This window comes from Ranitomeya imitator, chromosome 1, assembly GCF_032444005.1.
Source record: "Ranitomeya imitator isolate aRanImi1 chromosome 1, aRanImi1.pri, whole genome shotgun sequence".
Lineage (NCBI taxonomy): Eukaryota > Metazoa > Chordata > Amphibia > Anura > Dendrobatidae > Ranitomeya > Ranitomeya imitator.
The window spans coordinates 124,965,922-124,981,641 of record NC_091282.1 but is presented as its reverse complement, the minus strand read 5'-3'; the positions used below and the strand labels follow the sequence as shown (position 1 = coordinate 124,981,641).

Below are 15,720 nucleotides of genomic sequence, written 5' to 3'. Positions count from 1 at the left end.
GGAGATGATGAGTGCAAGGACTAGGGTTTTTGCTGATTCTTGGTTGAGGAATGTACGGATCCGGGAAATATTTATGAGTTGAAGTCTGCAGGAAGTGGAAAGAGCTCAAATATGTGGTTTGAAGTTGAGATCAGAGTTAAGGATTACCCCAAGGCAGCAAGCTTGTGCAACTGGGGAGAGTGAGCAGCTTATGGATAGGTCTGTTTGGGGAGTTGAATGAGATGGGGGAAAGATTATGAGTTCTGTTTTGTCCATTTTAAATGTTAGAATTCTAGCGGAGAAGAAGGATGAAATAGCAGACAGACATTGTGGGATTCTGGTTAGTAGGGAGGTGATATCTGGTCCAGAGAGGTAGATCTTTGTGTCATCAGCATAGAGGTGATACTGCAAGCTGTGAGATTCTATTATCTGTCAATGGCCGGAGGTGTAAATGTAAAAGAGCAGAGGCCCCAGGACTGAACCTTGAGGGACTCAGACAGTTGGGGGTGGTGGTGGTGTGTGAGTGGGAGACGCTGAATGTCCAGTCTGTTAGATATGACGATATCCCAGATGGGGCCAAGTCTGTGATGCCAAGGGTTGAGACGGTCTGTAGTAATAGGGAGTGGTCCACTGTGCCAAAGGCGGAGAACAAAGTAGTGTTTGAAAGAAAGATTGAAAGTGGTCGAAAAGGGAGCAGGAAGAGAGGTGGGAGGACAGTTCGAAATGGACGTATTTGTTCCAGTAGTTTTGAGGCATGGGGGGGGGGGGGGAAGTGATATTTGGTGATGGCTAGATACAGAGGATGAGTCAAGAGAGGGCTTTTTGAGGATCGGTGTGATTGAGGCATATTTTAAAGCATGAGGGGAAAACACCAGTTTATAGTGATAGGTTGAAGAGATGGGTTAGGATGAAGAAACTGGTGAGGTTTGGGATGAAGTTGGGTGGGATGGGATCTGGTCAAATGCACAGGTGGTGGGATGTGATCTTGAGAGTAGAAAGGAAAGTTGATCTTCTGTAATGGTGGAGAAGTAGGTTTTGGAGTAGGAGGGCTGAGTAGTTAGAAATAGGGCTTGTAGGCCAAAGCTTTCTCTGATGTTATCAATCTTCTGCTTGAAGGCAAAGACTTCAGCTGAGATGAGTGGAGAGGTTGGAGATGCTGGGGGACGGAAGAGAGAATTTAATGTGTGATTCTCCAAAAACTTAATCTATATCCTAATAAACTCTAGGGAGCAAATCACTAATTACTAATAAACTCTAGGGAGCAAATCACAAATTACTAATATTTATGCTAGAGTTTGGAGGAAATTCCTACAAATTTTAGGGTTAAATTCTTAAAAAAAAATAAAAAATAACCTGGTACCCTGGTCAGCAATTCTGGAATTCCTACAAAAGGTGCTGGAAAAGGGTCTTAAATTGCATACTCTTGGTCCAGATTTCAGCTCTGGAGGTTCTATTCAACTGTAAAATGGAAGATTGCCTTTTGACAATAAGGTTAATTGAAACAGTGGGTCTGTCCAGTATACTGCCTCAACCTTGAACCCCCTCTTGGGATCTCAACCTAGTCCTGATAGTCTTGACCAGAGCCCCATTTGCGTCATTATCAAGAATGCACAATCATTAAGACTGTCCTTTTAGTAGCTCTTACATCAGCCATTTCAGGCTCTTTCAGAAAACCAACCCTTTGAGTTTCCTTCCAGATAGTCATACTTCGACCTGAAACAGCTTTCCTCCCTTCATTCTGCAATAACCCCAAGAATGAAAAAGAAAGGGAGTTTCACAACCTAGACATTATGATGTGTCTTCTACAATACTGGGGGTGTCAGAAAGTCTACCTCTTTTTATTCTCTTTCAGGGTCCTGGTAGATACCAAGGGACATCAGAAGGGTTTCTTGCCAGATGGGTCATGTGAAGAATATAGGGGGGTTTAAAAGCCGCTTACAATCCTTCTTCAGAATGTGTAGCTGTACAGGACACCTGTATCAGCAGGTGGTCCAGCTCCACCAGCTAGTATCCAGGCTCATACAGGATGATCACCTGTAGAGCCCACGCTGTCTGACTTTTTCATTCAAACTTCCTCCAGTTAGGTGGGATTTTATAAGAAGAATGTGGAGTTATTGTATGTCTTAGCCACACACCGGTTACATTTTCAAGACCTCTGGAACATGCCAAACTCCTTCCAGAGTCTCAATCCATTCTAGCACTCAAGAGTGGGGAGAACAGCTAGTAGAAGCCAGGTAGCAAAACAAAGTTTGGTCTCCAAGTGTAGCGGGGTCGCGGCCAGAACTGCCACTCTATGACCTTCCATTGGGAAGTTATGATTCTTCATAGGTTTTTGGCGTTTTAGCTACAAACACCCATGGAAGGGGGAATAATACCCATCCCACGGGCGGAAAGGAGTGACTGACAAAGGGGATAAAAGTTTTGTCTTAGGGTCTTGTGCTCTTCTCTTGCTCTGTCTTTCTCATGCTTGCTGTTCACTTCTAAATGGGGGGGCCACGTTGAGCAACGTGTTAGAAGGAACTGGATCCAGCTGGCAGACCATGCCCCTCACACGGTCAAAAGATAAACTGGTAATTAACATGATGCATCTGCTTATATCTTTTGTACTTCACCTGTATTTGCATATCTGACCATTGTATATGTATAACCATTGTGTATATCATGTATCGTCTAGTGTGCCCTTAAGGTGATTAAATATATCATTTAGCCTTGGGCTGCTTTATGTCGATCACGAATTCACACTTACATGTTCTCTGTTTTAATGTCACATGCTACTGGGGCTGGTTTCTGACCCGATATTATCCTGTTAACAGACTCGGTTTATATCTAACTAGGAACTGGTGGCAGTCCTAGCAGGCTGGCAGAGCTCTGATTCACTGCTGCTAGTGAAAGAGGCCTGTCAGGGTTGTGTGCGACTGTGGGGCCACGTCATCGGCGGTGTGGGCCACCTTCTCCCCCTTCCCAGTGTCTTCATGGACCCATGTGGACTGGGGGTGTATGTGTAAAACTGTGCCAAGCTGATCTTGCGTGTCCCTAGGGTGTGCGGAACGCCAAGTTGGGGCAAGCAAGGAGACCGTACCACGTGATCTCTCTGAGGTAATAGTGACGCAAGTCGTAGGTGGCGAGGTCTGAGTTCATCACACATCAGTATGTGAATTTCACTGGCATACACGTCAGGGGGTCTGGACCCCCTACAAACTTGAAAACACACTCCATCAGGGCTGTTTCCACATCTTGGGCAGAGGAATCTCTCTCTCTCGAGCAGATTTGTAGGGCAGCAATGTGGTCACCTTTCACCTTTTTTTAGGCACTATAGCTCTGATGATGCTTTCTTTTGGGAGGAAAGTCCTGCAATTGGTGGTACCCCATAAGGGATTCCTCTGTAATCTCTCCATGATGCTATTGTGGGGAAGGGAAAAATGATGATTGCTTAATGGTATTTGGATTGTCCAGACCCACGACAGCAACCTTTTGTTTCTCCCTCACTTCTTACTCTTTCATTTTTCTGTGGTGGTGTGTTACACGTTTCGCTCATAGGGTGTCCCACTGACACATTTAGAGAACCTTTAAAAGCTGTAGGTGTACTGTCCTTTGGGGCTGATCGTCTCTCCATGGTGTAGTTGTGGGTCAGGAAAATCCAATTAAGAAATTAATGAAACAAGCAGGATATAAGTCATATAATGGAAAAAATAACATTATTCCTCATATACAAACACTTGGCACCTTGTTCTGAAGTTTTACCAGAAATAACAGGCGTGCATTAAGCTTTCTATTGAGTCTTTATTTTGGGAAACTGTAGTTGTCCGTGATCATGTAGTGTATTTCTATGAACTATGGAGTGATGTCTTATTTTGGGCTTGGAAGGTGCTACGTTGGTGGCATCAAGTTTTGGCTTGGTTTCATTATCCCAGGATCTGTGCATTCTAAAAAGACATTTCCATGTTTTTATTTCTTTATTCGTGCCCATCTTTTGTTCCTTTGATAGTGTAGTATTGGTTGTGTCATTGAATAATATAAGATAAAAAGAAATTCTGGATCTGCTGGTTGAAGTAATTTAGGAGGCAGGCAGCTCCCCTGTATCCATTTATACACATGTAAAAAGTGTTCTGTGCGGAGAATCCTCCCTGCAGGTGCAGAACGACTGAGCTGGATTTACCTGCTCTTGTCACCCATGGGTTTGACTATAAACGCTTAGGCTATGTGCACACGTTCAGGAATTCATGCAGAAAATTCCTGAGAATTCCGGACATTTTCTGCATGAAATCCGCAAGAAAACCGCATGCGTTTTTGCCGCGGTTTTGATGCATTTTTGCCGCGTTTTTTTCCGGACACTTCCCAATGCATTTTGGAGTGGGAAATCCGCAAAAAAAAAACGCAAAAAGATAGAGCATGTCCGGATTTTGTGCGGTATGCGTTTTTTATGCGGAAAAAAACGCATCATGTGCACAAAACATGCGGAATTCATTCTAAATGATGGGATGCTTATTGTATGCGGTTTTTTTTGCGGTTTTATAGCGTTTTTATCGGGAAAAAACGCGAAAAAAACGCGAAAAAACCGCAACGTGTGAACACAGCCTTAGAAAGGCAAATGAAGGGTGCGGATTATTAGACGTGCTTGCTTGCAAGTTATTCATTATTGTGACACAAGCCTGTCAACGACTTATACCTCCTCGGTGACAGAAATGGCACTGGGGTATAGTAATGAGAAGTAAATTGCTTTTCTTCAAGATAGATCTGTCATTAGACTATGCTGCCCAATGTAAAGGCTACAGAGTATGAGGCAAGTTCGCTTTTCTGTTAGGCGAAATAATAGCTCTGAGAATAAAGGGGCTGCAATGTTGCATTTAAGCGGTGTTCTTTTCACTGTTTTTTTCCTGCTATGGTATCGCCCACCACTTAGTTGTGCGGGGAGCTGCAACCGGCTTTGTTTCCGCGAATTGAACCAAGCTTCATTTCCCTCGTTGGGTAGCTGGGGCGTCCCTATGCAGGGAGAAGCGGGGGTTACACCATGGATAAACCAGCACTGCAGCAACTTATCTCAAATGTAGTAGGGGTCCTAGAGGGCAGATCCTCCATTGCTATAAAGTAACGGCATACCATTGATAGACCCATACCATCACTTTACAAGATGGGAATAACCCTTTAGGGCTCGATCATCATTGTATGCTATTTTATTCTTTGGAGTGTCACTGTCTTCAGATGGCGGACATTTATAGGATGGTCAGTAAGTCGGAAAGGGAACCTGTCATGTTGAAAATGGCATGTGATCTGCAGGCAGGCTCTTGTAGAGCAGGAGGAACTGATCAGATCAATCTACATTTCATGGGTCCTGCTCAGTGACAGTCTGCACTGTATGACTGGACGTCTAGAGATAGCTGTCAGTCACTAGTAGGACCGCCCATTGGACTCATGTTAAGCAGCAGATCTGTTGGATACGGATGGAAGCACATCAGACTCCTTCCGATCTGTGTCTGTTTCATGGATCCTCATGGATTTGAATGTCTAATTCTGGACTGCAAACTCTTATCGGAATAGAATCTGCTCTAAGTCTCCTATATCTCACACATTGATTCGTGTTCTTCAAGGATGTGTGTATGGATATATGAAACTGTATGGGTTCTTGCGCTGTCCGATGAAAAAAAGAACAAAAACATGGACAACTCATGGATGTGTCACACAAATGAATGTAGCCTTATACTGAATCTTTTCCAACAAACCTATATATCATTCTGCTCAGCTTCTCCTCCTCTATACCATGCTGTGCACAGATCGGCCTGTGTGTACAACGTGAGCTGTACTTCATTCAATGTTACTACATTCAATATTGGAAAATGTGGTTATTTTATAAAAATATGTAATGGAGAAGGTGAACGTAAAACTAGATTTCAGGAGAAAAATTCTATTTCCAGTCAGTCTTTGATGCCGGCCTTAGATATGAACCATACTATAATATTTTCATCCATGGTGACAATATCATTCTATTTTAACTAATATTTTAGCCATATGTCCATAATTTCATTGACCAGAAGCGCCTCCTTCCTTCAGTTCCAGCTTAGACGGCCTTGATGCTGACAGTGAAGGTGAGGGAACTTACAGCAGATATCAAAGTCCCGAGTCTCCAGCTCAAGAGGATTCCTCTGGTTTTCTTGGGAACAGCGCTGATGAGCTGGACTCGTCCGAGGCGATCACCGAGCGGGATTTTCAGAATAGACAAGCAGGGACTTTACCCCTTCTTCAAAGTAAGGTAACGCAGTTCATCTTTCACAGGCTTTGAGTTTAATTTTTTCTTGTTTTAAAGGGAACCTGTCACCCCGAAAATCGCGGGTGAGGTAAGCCCACTGGCATCAGGGGCTTATCTACAGCATTCTGTAATGCTGTAGATAAGCCCCCGATGTTACCTGAAAAAGGAGAAAAAGACGTTATATTATACTCACCCAGGGGCGGTCCCGCTGCTGGTCAGGTCAGATGGGCGTCTCCGGTCCGCTGCGGCGCGTCCCATCTTCATTACAAGACGTCCTCTTCTGATCTTCAGCCACGGAAAGGTCAGAGGCCCGGCGCCTGCACACTGCAGTACTTTGTCTGCCCTCAACAGGGCAGATCAAAGTACGCCTGCGCCGGAGCTGTGGCTGAAGATCAGAAGAGAACGTCTTGTAATGAAGATGGGAGGCGCCGCAGCGGACCGGAGACGCCCATCCGACCGGACCAGCAGCGGGACCGCCCCTGGGTGAGTATAATATAACGTCTTTTTCTCCTCTTTCAGGTAACGTCGGGGGCTTATCTACAGCATTACAGAATGCTGTAGATAAGCCCCTGATGCCGGTGGGCTTACCTCACCCGCGAATTTCGGGGTGACAGGTTCCCTTTAATGCATCGAATAAATTAATCAACATTTTAAAAGGTATCAACCACTGAGGACTCTCAATTCTAAATATTTTTCAACATTTTAATGCATCTCTAAAATGTGTATATTCACGGTACTGTTAAGGCAAAATATTTCTTTTCCAGGATCCCTTGTCCTCGGGTCTTAGATTCCGCTCTTACTCTTATTCCTCTCCCAAAAACTTTCTTGGAAAGCAGCGTTTGACACGTGACCTCTCCATTGGAGAACCTGGCGATGGTGAGTGTTATTGTCATCTGGGCTAGCCAGAAAAAAAACTTCAGGGTCATATTGCAGAATCTTGGCAATCTTCCTTAAAAAAGCAACAGACCACATTGAATGTTCACCAAGCGCGTACAGCCATGGAAGAAAAGAAAGTCCTAACATGCAAAAGTGAGAATCTTTAGATGTGGGCGGACAGTCATTTCTGCTAAATGTAGCTGAAAGCAAAACAGACAAAAAAGGTCCAAACAAAAGGCACATAGGAGTGCTAAAAATCTAAACGTATGGGCGTGCTTACTTATATAGTTTTAAATGTAATAAGAAAAATATTAGAAATGTTTCACATCTGAACTATTAAATGATTTCTGTTGCCTTCTTGCTGCTTTGGATTGCAAGTATTATCAGGTAATTAACCGTAACCCGTGTTATGTGAAATAATACTAATGTGTCTTACAATTTTGGGGTAATATTGAACTTGTACGTAATATAAACCAGTAGGTAGTTTGGTCATTTCAATAGTTCCTACACATTGATAAGATGGTTCACTTCTTACATGTAAAGGTAATTTTCGGTAATTCACCCCATCCTCCTCATCCCAAAGTCTACTCTTCTGTCATTTGTCCTTCTGCTCAGCAGCGTCTGGACGCACGCATTCCTCTATGCCGCATTTAGTAGTTGTACTCTATTAATATCTCTCGCCCCATTCACTTGACAGTAAACTTGCTTTAGTAGCTTTATTAATTGCAAGAGCTCACAAACGTTTGCATTAAACTCTATCCCTGCTTGTAGATGCTGTGTTCAGCTTCAGTGGCCGTTCACTTCTTCAGTCACTTTCATTGTCTAAATCAGTATCTCTCCTTCACCCGGGTAGTAAGTACGGCAGTGGTGTCATGGTGGCCGGTTAATTGATAGTGCTCTAACAGGTGGTGGGATAACCTTTGTGTGCTTCTATAGGGCAGGTCTACACTTAAAGGGACCTGTCACCAGGTTAAAAGTGACCAGTTTGTGGTCTTATTACCATTTCTCCCTGGAGATTATATTCCCGTTATGATTTTTCTTTTTAAATCTGCCGTACAGTCCCAGATTAATAGACCATTTTATCTAGTGCTACTCTTTACTGTCTTTACAAAGGGGGCTTGTCTCCCAAGGTAATTATGCAGAGCTAGATAAAGACACGCCCCCAGACAATCCTGTCAGCCATGCCACACTGGCAGCAACCATAAAACTTTGCACTATATAAAAAAGGCCCATATCTCTGGATCCGTGTATCGGATTTTAATAAAACAAAAACTGAATATTCAGGGAAGCAGTGGCAATAAAATAAGGCCAAAAACTGGCTACTTTTTTTCCTGGTAACTGGATCTCTTTAAATATTTTACTAAACTTATTGCAGCTTGTTGTACTTTGACCAATGGGTTATTTTTTACTATCTACTTTTATCCATTGTTTCCAGTGGGGCAGTGTATTGTATGTTACCCCATCGACACAGGAATCAAGAATTGGAAATCTAGCTGCCAGTTTTTCTTTAGATGTGTAGCTCTGCTCTTAGGATGTGTTTCACTAACTGGTTTTGGTGTTTCTTTTGGCTGGTTGGGAATAATCTAAATGTTTAACAACCCAGTACAACGCAATATGATCAGTCTTTGTACCAGCATAATGCATGTTCTCGCACCCACTCATTTATGGATATTACTCCTGGACTGTATAGTCGGTGAATTTTAGCGTTGTGTCATGGATGATCATGCTCCGTTCTTTGAGAGCTGCTTGCACATAATGGACCTATGGGTGCAGGTTTTGGCATGCGTTCCCTAATCCATTTATCTTCTTTTGATTTATATATTAACTTTTACCATATTATTGTGATTTAATGTGAAATGGTCTAAAAGATGTCCGAGATCTCATGGTGGAGGATGAATTATTAACGACTGAATTAACTATTACGATTCCTAAATGATCTTCCTCTATTTTGTAGAACGGGCATTCAGCTTCCCCGACCAGTCAAGAGAAAAAAGGTATAGTAATATCAGAGTCAAGTAATTTTCCTAGTATTAATGCTGTTACCTTACAACACTGTAATCGGTTGTGACATTGGGCATGTAGAGGAAATTCGTGGAATACTGGTATGTATTCATCTATGGTAGCCATAAGTTGTTTTCATTCAAGCCCGAATGTTGTAACAAGAGCCCTCTGCTGACTACAGGGTGCCAACAATCTAAAAACCGGGCTGGTCTAATTTACCTACACTCAGATGGTTACAGTACATCCTTCGTGGATGCGTAAACTGACCGGCGTTGCAGATTCGTCATCTGCCACCTGTCCGTGTATTCTGCAGATATTTACCATGGATTTCAGCCTGTGGAACATCCTGTAGCATTTTCACAGTGGAAATGGCATTGGTAGCTTAGGGCCGATAATCCCGCCGTCACCTTGGCATAAGAACCTCATTCGTCATTTGCAGGTTTTATTTTAAGTTACTTTTCTACCTTGGTTGTTTTTTTTCTTTTTTTTTTTCTTTTTTTTTTTTGTGCCAGCCCATTTTCTGGCAAATTAATCAAAATGGCGCCAGGTGTTTGTTAAACTTTGCACAAACGCAAGGATTTTTTTAAATTCTCTGCTCTTTTGCTTGTATTGCGTTGCACTATGATATAGGGGAAAATATCTGCAGTTGGCTACTCATGCCTATGCTGAGGAGCAAAAAAAGAAATAAGGTGAAAAAGAGAGAGAGAATAAGGCAGAAAAAAAGAACAAAAATAAATAAATAAAATCACTCCAAGAAAAACAAAAATTCAAGGCTGAATATGCTTAGCATCAAGTTCAGCATGTATTCAATGTCTCAGTAACTATCATGTCGTAGTCAGATTACTATTATAAGCACTGGCGGATAGAAGCCGAAAAGGGCCCCTGTGCAAGAACACTGTATGGGCACTTTACAGCCTAATGCAAATGTTCACTTGCTTTGGAGGTGGAAATGGACCCCCTTATCTCTCAGGCCCTTGGTTGCACCAATGATATGTCTGCCCCTGGTTAGAAGTCTTTTTCATAAAATCATTCCTATATTTAGACTGGCTCACATACATGTTTGTGTATGTCTTTAACAAATAGAAAAAAGAATTAACATACCGAAAAGTTGTGACCAAAAATCTTCCTTGGTATTCTCCATTGTATTACTCATGAATAGCAGTGACTTCAATAAGAAGGTATTTGTTACATAATGGAAATTCCAGAAATAGCAGCCGTGGTAGATAACAATACAGATGATTATTCCAAAAGTCTAATGATGTAATGTGTCATTAACTGTACGTGTTACCTTACTTTATATGTCTGCTCAACATTGCATCTCCTAATTCTGCTCCAGCCGCTCAATAGCAGAGCGTGAGGAACATGGACAGTTATCATTTGTTCTCGGTGCCAGTCTTAGGATAGCTAGACATTAAGAATAATGAATAGATTCATTAAGAGGCTGGAAGATTTCTGGCTTCAGCATGAATTTGAAGAAATGTGGCATCGCCCCCTGTCCCACACAGGTCTGCCCATTTTAGCAAAACTGGACTGGAAATCCCAAAAGTCGCAAGTTGTGCCACCTGACTAATCGCATGTTTGCATGTTGTCCCCGGCCAGATCTTTAAAGCATATTTTCTCTGAAACACTGGACCATTTCTGCAAACAATATATGTGTATGCAATCATCCACGGTTGGTGTGGCAAGAATCTGGTGACCGGTTCCCTATAAGCCAAAGTTCACATAGCATTTGGCACAGAGATTGTCATAGGCATCTGGAAATGTTCCCAATATATATGCCCAATGCGCCCATAGACTTCAATTTATTTCGACAGATACTTCTTCCGACTCCCTCTCATACAGGCATTCTTGTCCAGGCATGCATGTGTTTTCAATTGGGAACGGGGTATAAGACTCTTTCAGATTACCTCTCCAAAATAAACAGATAGAAGGATTGGGTAGCGCTGCGGAATATGTTGGCGCTACATAAATAAAGATTTTTATTATTATTGGGTGTAGTAAGATCTAATAATCCTGATCCTTCGTTCCTTAATCTGTCAGAAGACCGTTTCATATATTTAAGAGTGAAAGAAGACAGAAGTCCATAGAGTTCAATGTATAACATTACATGTTGCTCCAGACGGTAGAAACCCCATGAGGCAGATGCCAATTGCCCCATATTAGGGGAAAATTCCTTTGTGAATCCACATATGGAAATTGAAGTAGGTCCCTGGATCAATGTTCTATCACCAGAATATAGTAACCATAATCTTGAACTTCATTAGTGAATCCACCATGACAACATCATGGGGACAGAGAGTTCCGTAGTCTCACTGCTCTTGCAGTAAATAATCCGTAGTCTCACTTGTACAGTAAAGAATCGCCATCTGTAATGACGATTAAACCTTTTTTCCTCCAGACATAGAGGATTTCCCTCTTACCATCATTGCAGGCCTAGGTGTAAAAAGTTTATTCGAAGTCTCTACTCTCCCCCTATACGTTTGTACACAGTAATATAATTGACACTTAACCTTCATTTTTCCAGTCTGAATCACCCCAAGTTCTTTAACCCCTTCCCGACCTATGACTCATACGCTGCGTCATGAAAGTCGGTGCCAATCCGACCTGTGACGCAGCATATGCGTCATGGAGGGATCGCGTCACTGCAGATCGGGTGAAAGGGCTAACTCCAATTTCACCCGACCTGCTTGGACATGGTACCTCAGCCCAGGGGGGGTGGCTTCACCCCCCCGTGGCTACGATCGCTCTGATTGGCTGTTGAAAGTGAAACAGCCAGTCAGAGCGATTTACATAGTAACATAGTAACATAGTAACATAGTTAGTAAGGCTGAAAAAAGACATTTGTCCATCCAGTTCAGCCTATATTCCATCATAATAAATACCCAGATCTACGTCCTTCTACAGAACCTAATAATTGTATGATACAATATTGTTCTGCTCCAGGAAGACATCCAGGCCTCTCTTGAACCCCTCGACTGAGTTCGCCATCACCACCTCCTCAGGCAAGCAATTCCAGATTCTCACTGCCCTAACAGTAAAGAATCCTCTTCTATGTTGGTGGAAAAACCTTCTCTCCTCCAGACGCAAAGAATGCCCCCTTGTGCCTGTCACCTTCCTTGGTATAAACAGATCCTCAGCGAGATATTTGTATTGTCCCCTTATATACTTATACATGGTTATTAGATCGCCCCTCAGTCGTCTTTTTTCTAGACTAAATAATCCTAATTTCGCTAATCTATCTGGGTATTGTAGTTCTCCCATCCCCTTTATTAATTTTGTTGCCCTCCTTTGTACTCTCTCTAGTTCCATTATATCCTTCCTGAGCACCGGTGCCCAAAACTGGACACAGTACTCCATGTGCGGTCTAACTAGGGATTTGTACAGAGGCAGTATAATGCTCTCATCATGTGTATCCAGACCTCTTTTAATGCACCTATGAAAATTGGTGAAATATTACAATCCAGCCATGGCCGATGCTGCAATATGATCGGCCTTGGCTGGAAACCCTGATCTGCCCCCACCGCCACCGATCTCGTCCCCAGTCCTCCGTTCTGTCCTGTACACTGCTCCGCTCCCCTCCGTTCTCCTGTCTGTTCTCCTGTCTGCTCCCCTGTTCTCCTGTCTGCTCCCCCGTTCTCCTGTCCGCTCCCCCGTTCTCCTGTCCGCTCCCCCCGTGCTCCGATCCCTCCCCCCCGTGCTCCGCTCCCCCCCCTCCCCCCCTTGCTCCGATCTCCTCCCCCCCCCTCATACTTACTGAGCTTCCCGGTGTCCGTCCGTCTTCTCCATGGGCGCCGCCATCTTCCAAAATGGTGGGCGCATGCGCAGTGCGCGCGCCGGATCTGCCGGCCGGCCGGCAGATTCGTTCCAGCTACATTTTGATCACTTTGATAAAACCTATCAAATAAAAAAATAGTAAATGAACCCCCCCCTTTATCACCCCCATAGGTAGGGACAATAATAAAATAAAGAAAATATATATTTTTTTCCCACTGGGGTTAGGGTTACGGCTAGGGTTAGGGTTAGACCTAGGGTTAAGGTTAGAATTAGGCTATGTGCACATGGTGCGGATTTGGCTGCGGATCCGCAGCGGATTGGCCGCTGCGGTTTCGTAGCAGTGTTCAATCAGGTTTACAGTACCATGTAAACCTATGGAAAACCAAATCCGCTGTGCCCATGGTGTGGAAAATACCGCACGGGAGCGCTGCGTTCTATTTTCCGCAGCATTTCAATTCTTTGTGCGGATTCCGCAGCGTTTTACACCTGTTCCTCAAAAGGAATACGCAGGTGAAATCCGCACAAAAAACACTGGAAATCTGCGGTAAATCCGCAGTGCCTTTTACCTGCAGATTTTTCAAAAATGGTGCGGAAAAATCTCACACGAATCCGCAAGGTGGGCACATAGCCTTAGGGTTAGGGTTGGAATTAGGGCTAGGGTTGGAAATAGGGTTAAGATTAGGCTTGTGGTTAGGGTTAGGGGTGTGTTGGGGTTAAAGTCGTGGTTAGGGTTGGGATTAGGGTTAGGGTTGGGATTAGGGTTAGGATTAGGGTTGGGATTAGGGTTACGGGTGTGTTGGGGTTAGGGTTGTGGTTAGGGGTGTGTTGGGGTTGGGTTGTGATTAGGGTTAAGGCTAGAGTTGTGATTAGGGTTACGGGTGTGTTGGGGTTAGGGTTGTGGTTAGGGGTGTGTTGGGGTTGGGTTGGGATTAGGGTTATGGCTACAGTTGGGATTAGGGTTAGGGGTATGTTGGGGTTAGTGTTGGAGGTAGAATTGAGGGGTTTCCACTGTTTGGGCACATCAGGGGTCTCCAAACGCAATATGGCGCCACCATTGATTCCAGCCAATCTTGCGTTCAAAAAGTCAAATGGTGCTCCCTCCCTTCCGAGCCCTGACGTGCGCCCAAACAGTGGTTTACCCCCACATATGGGGTACCAGCATACTCAGGACAAACTGGGCAACAACTATTTGGGTCCAATTTCTCCTGTTACCCTTGCGAAAATAAAAAAATTGCTTGCTAAATCATCATTTTTGAGGAAAGAAAAATAATTTATTTTCATGGTTCTGCGTTATAAACTTCTGTGAAGCACTTGGGGGTTCAAAGTGCTCACCACACATCTAGATAATTTCCTTGGGGGTTCTAGTTTCCAAAATGGGGTCACTTGAGGGGGGTTTCTACTGTTTAGGCACATCAGTGGCTCTGCAAATGCAGCGTGACGCCCGCAGACCAATCCATCAAAGTCTGCATTTCAAAACGTCACTACTTCCCTTCCGAGCCGCGATGTGTGCCCAATCAGTGGTTTACCCCCACATATGGGGTATCAGCGTACTCAGGACAAACTGGGCAACAAATATTAGGGTCCACTTCTCCTGTTACCCTTGTGAAAATAAAAAAATTGCTTACTAAAACATAATTTTTGAGGAAAGAAAATTGATTTTTTATTTTCACTGCTCTGCGTTATAAACTTCTGTGAAGCACTTTAGGGTTTAAAGTGGTCACCGCACATCTAGATTAGTTCCATGGGAGGTCTAGTTTCCAAAATGGGGTCACATGTGGGGGAGCTCCAATGTTTAGGCACATCAGGAGCTCTACAAACGCGACATGGTGTCCGCTAACGATTGGAGCTAATTTTTAATTCAAAAAGTCAAATGGCGCTCCTTCCCTTCCGAGCCCTGCCGTGTGTCCAAACTGTGGTTTACCCCCCACATGTGAGGTATCGGTGTACTCAGGAGAAATTGCCCTATAAATTTTAGGATCCATTTTATCCTGTTGCCCATGTGGAAATGAACAAATTGAGGCTAAAAGAAATTTTTTGTGAAAAAAAAGTACTTTTTCATTTTTACGGATCAATTTGTAAAGCACCTGGGGGTTCAAAGTGCTCACTATGCATCTAGATAAGTTCCTTTGGGGGTCTCATTTCCAAAATGGGGTCACATGTGGGGGAGCTCCAATGTTTAGGCACACAGGGGCTCTCCAAACGCGACATGGTGTCCGCTACCGATAGGAGCTAATTTTTCATTCAAAAGTCAAATGGTGCTCCTTCCTTTCCAAGCCTTTACGTGTGCACAAACAGTGGTTTGTGACCACTTATGAGGTATCGGTGTACTCAGGAGAAATTGCCCAACACATTTTAGGATCCATTTTATCCTGTTGCCCATGTGAAAATGAAAAATTGAGGCTAAAATAAATTTTTTTGTGAGGAAAAAAAAGTACTTTTTCATTTTTACGGATCAATTTGTGAAGCACCTGGGGGTTCAAAGTGCTCACTATGCATCTAGATAAGCCCCTTTGTGGGTCTAGTTTCCAAAATGGGGTCACTTGTGGGGGAGCTCCAATGTTTAGGCACACAGGGGCTCTCCAAACGCGACATGGTGTCCGCTAAAGAGTGGAGCCAATTTTTAATTGAAAAAGTCAAATGGCGCTCCTTCCCTTCCAAGCCCTGTCGTGCGCTCAAACAGTAATTCCCCCCACATATGGGGCATCGGCATACTCAGGACAAATTGTACAATATCTTTTGGGGTCCAGTTTCTCTTTTTACCCTTGGAAAAATAAAAAAATTGTAGCTAAAAGATCATTTTTGTAACTAAAAAGTTAAATGTTCAATTTTTCCTTCCATTTTGCTTCTGC

At 43.4% G+C, this 15,720-nt stretch overlaps 1 protein-coding gene across 4 annotated transcripts in view; it reads left to right on the top strand.

Annotated features, from left to right (window-relative positions):
* ARHGEF28 (Rho guanine nucleotide exchange factor 28) overlaps window positions 1-15,720 on the top strand; it is a 262,171-nt gene that overhangs the window by 188,877 nt on the left and 57,574 nt on the right. For 3 of the 4 annotated variants that reach the window (XM_069750470.1, XM_069750491.1, XM_069750475.1), the window contains 4 exons: window positions 6,025-6,223; window positions 6,985-7,096; window positions 7,868-7,948; window positions 9,051-9,090. In XM_069750470.1, coding sequence (XP_069606571.1) covers window positions 6,025-6,223; window positions 6,985-7,096; window positions 7,868-7,948; window positions 9,051-9,090 — 432 coding nt within the window. The remainder of the gene's footprint in view (window positions 1-6,024; window positions 6,224-6,984; window positions 7,097-7,867; window positions 7,949-9,050; window positions 9,091-15,720) is intronic. The other variant, XM_069750483.1, reaches the window with a different exon arrangement.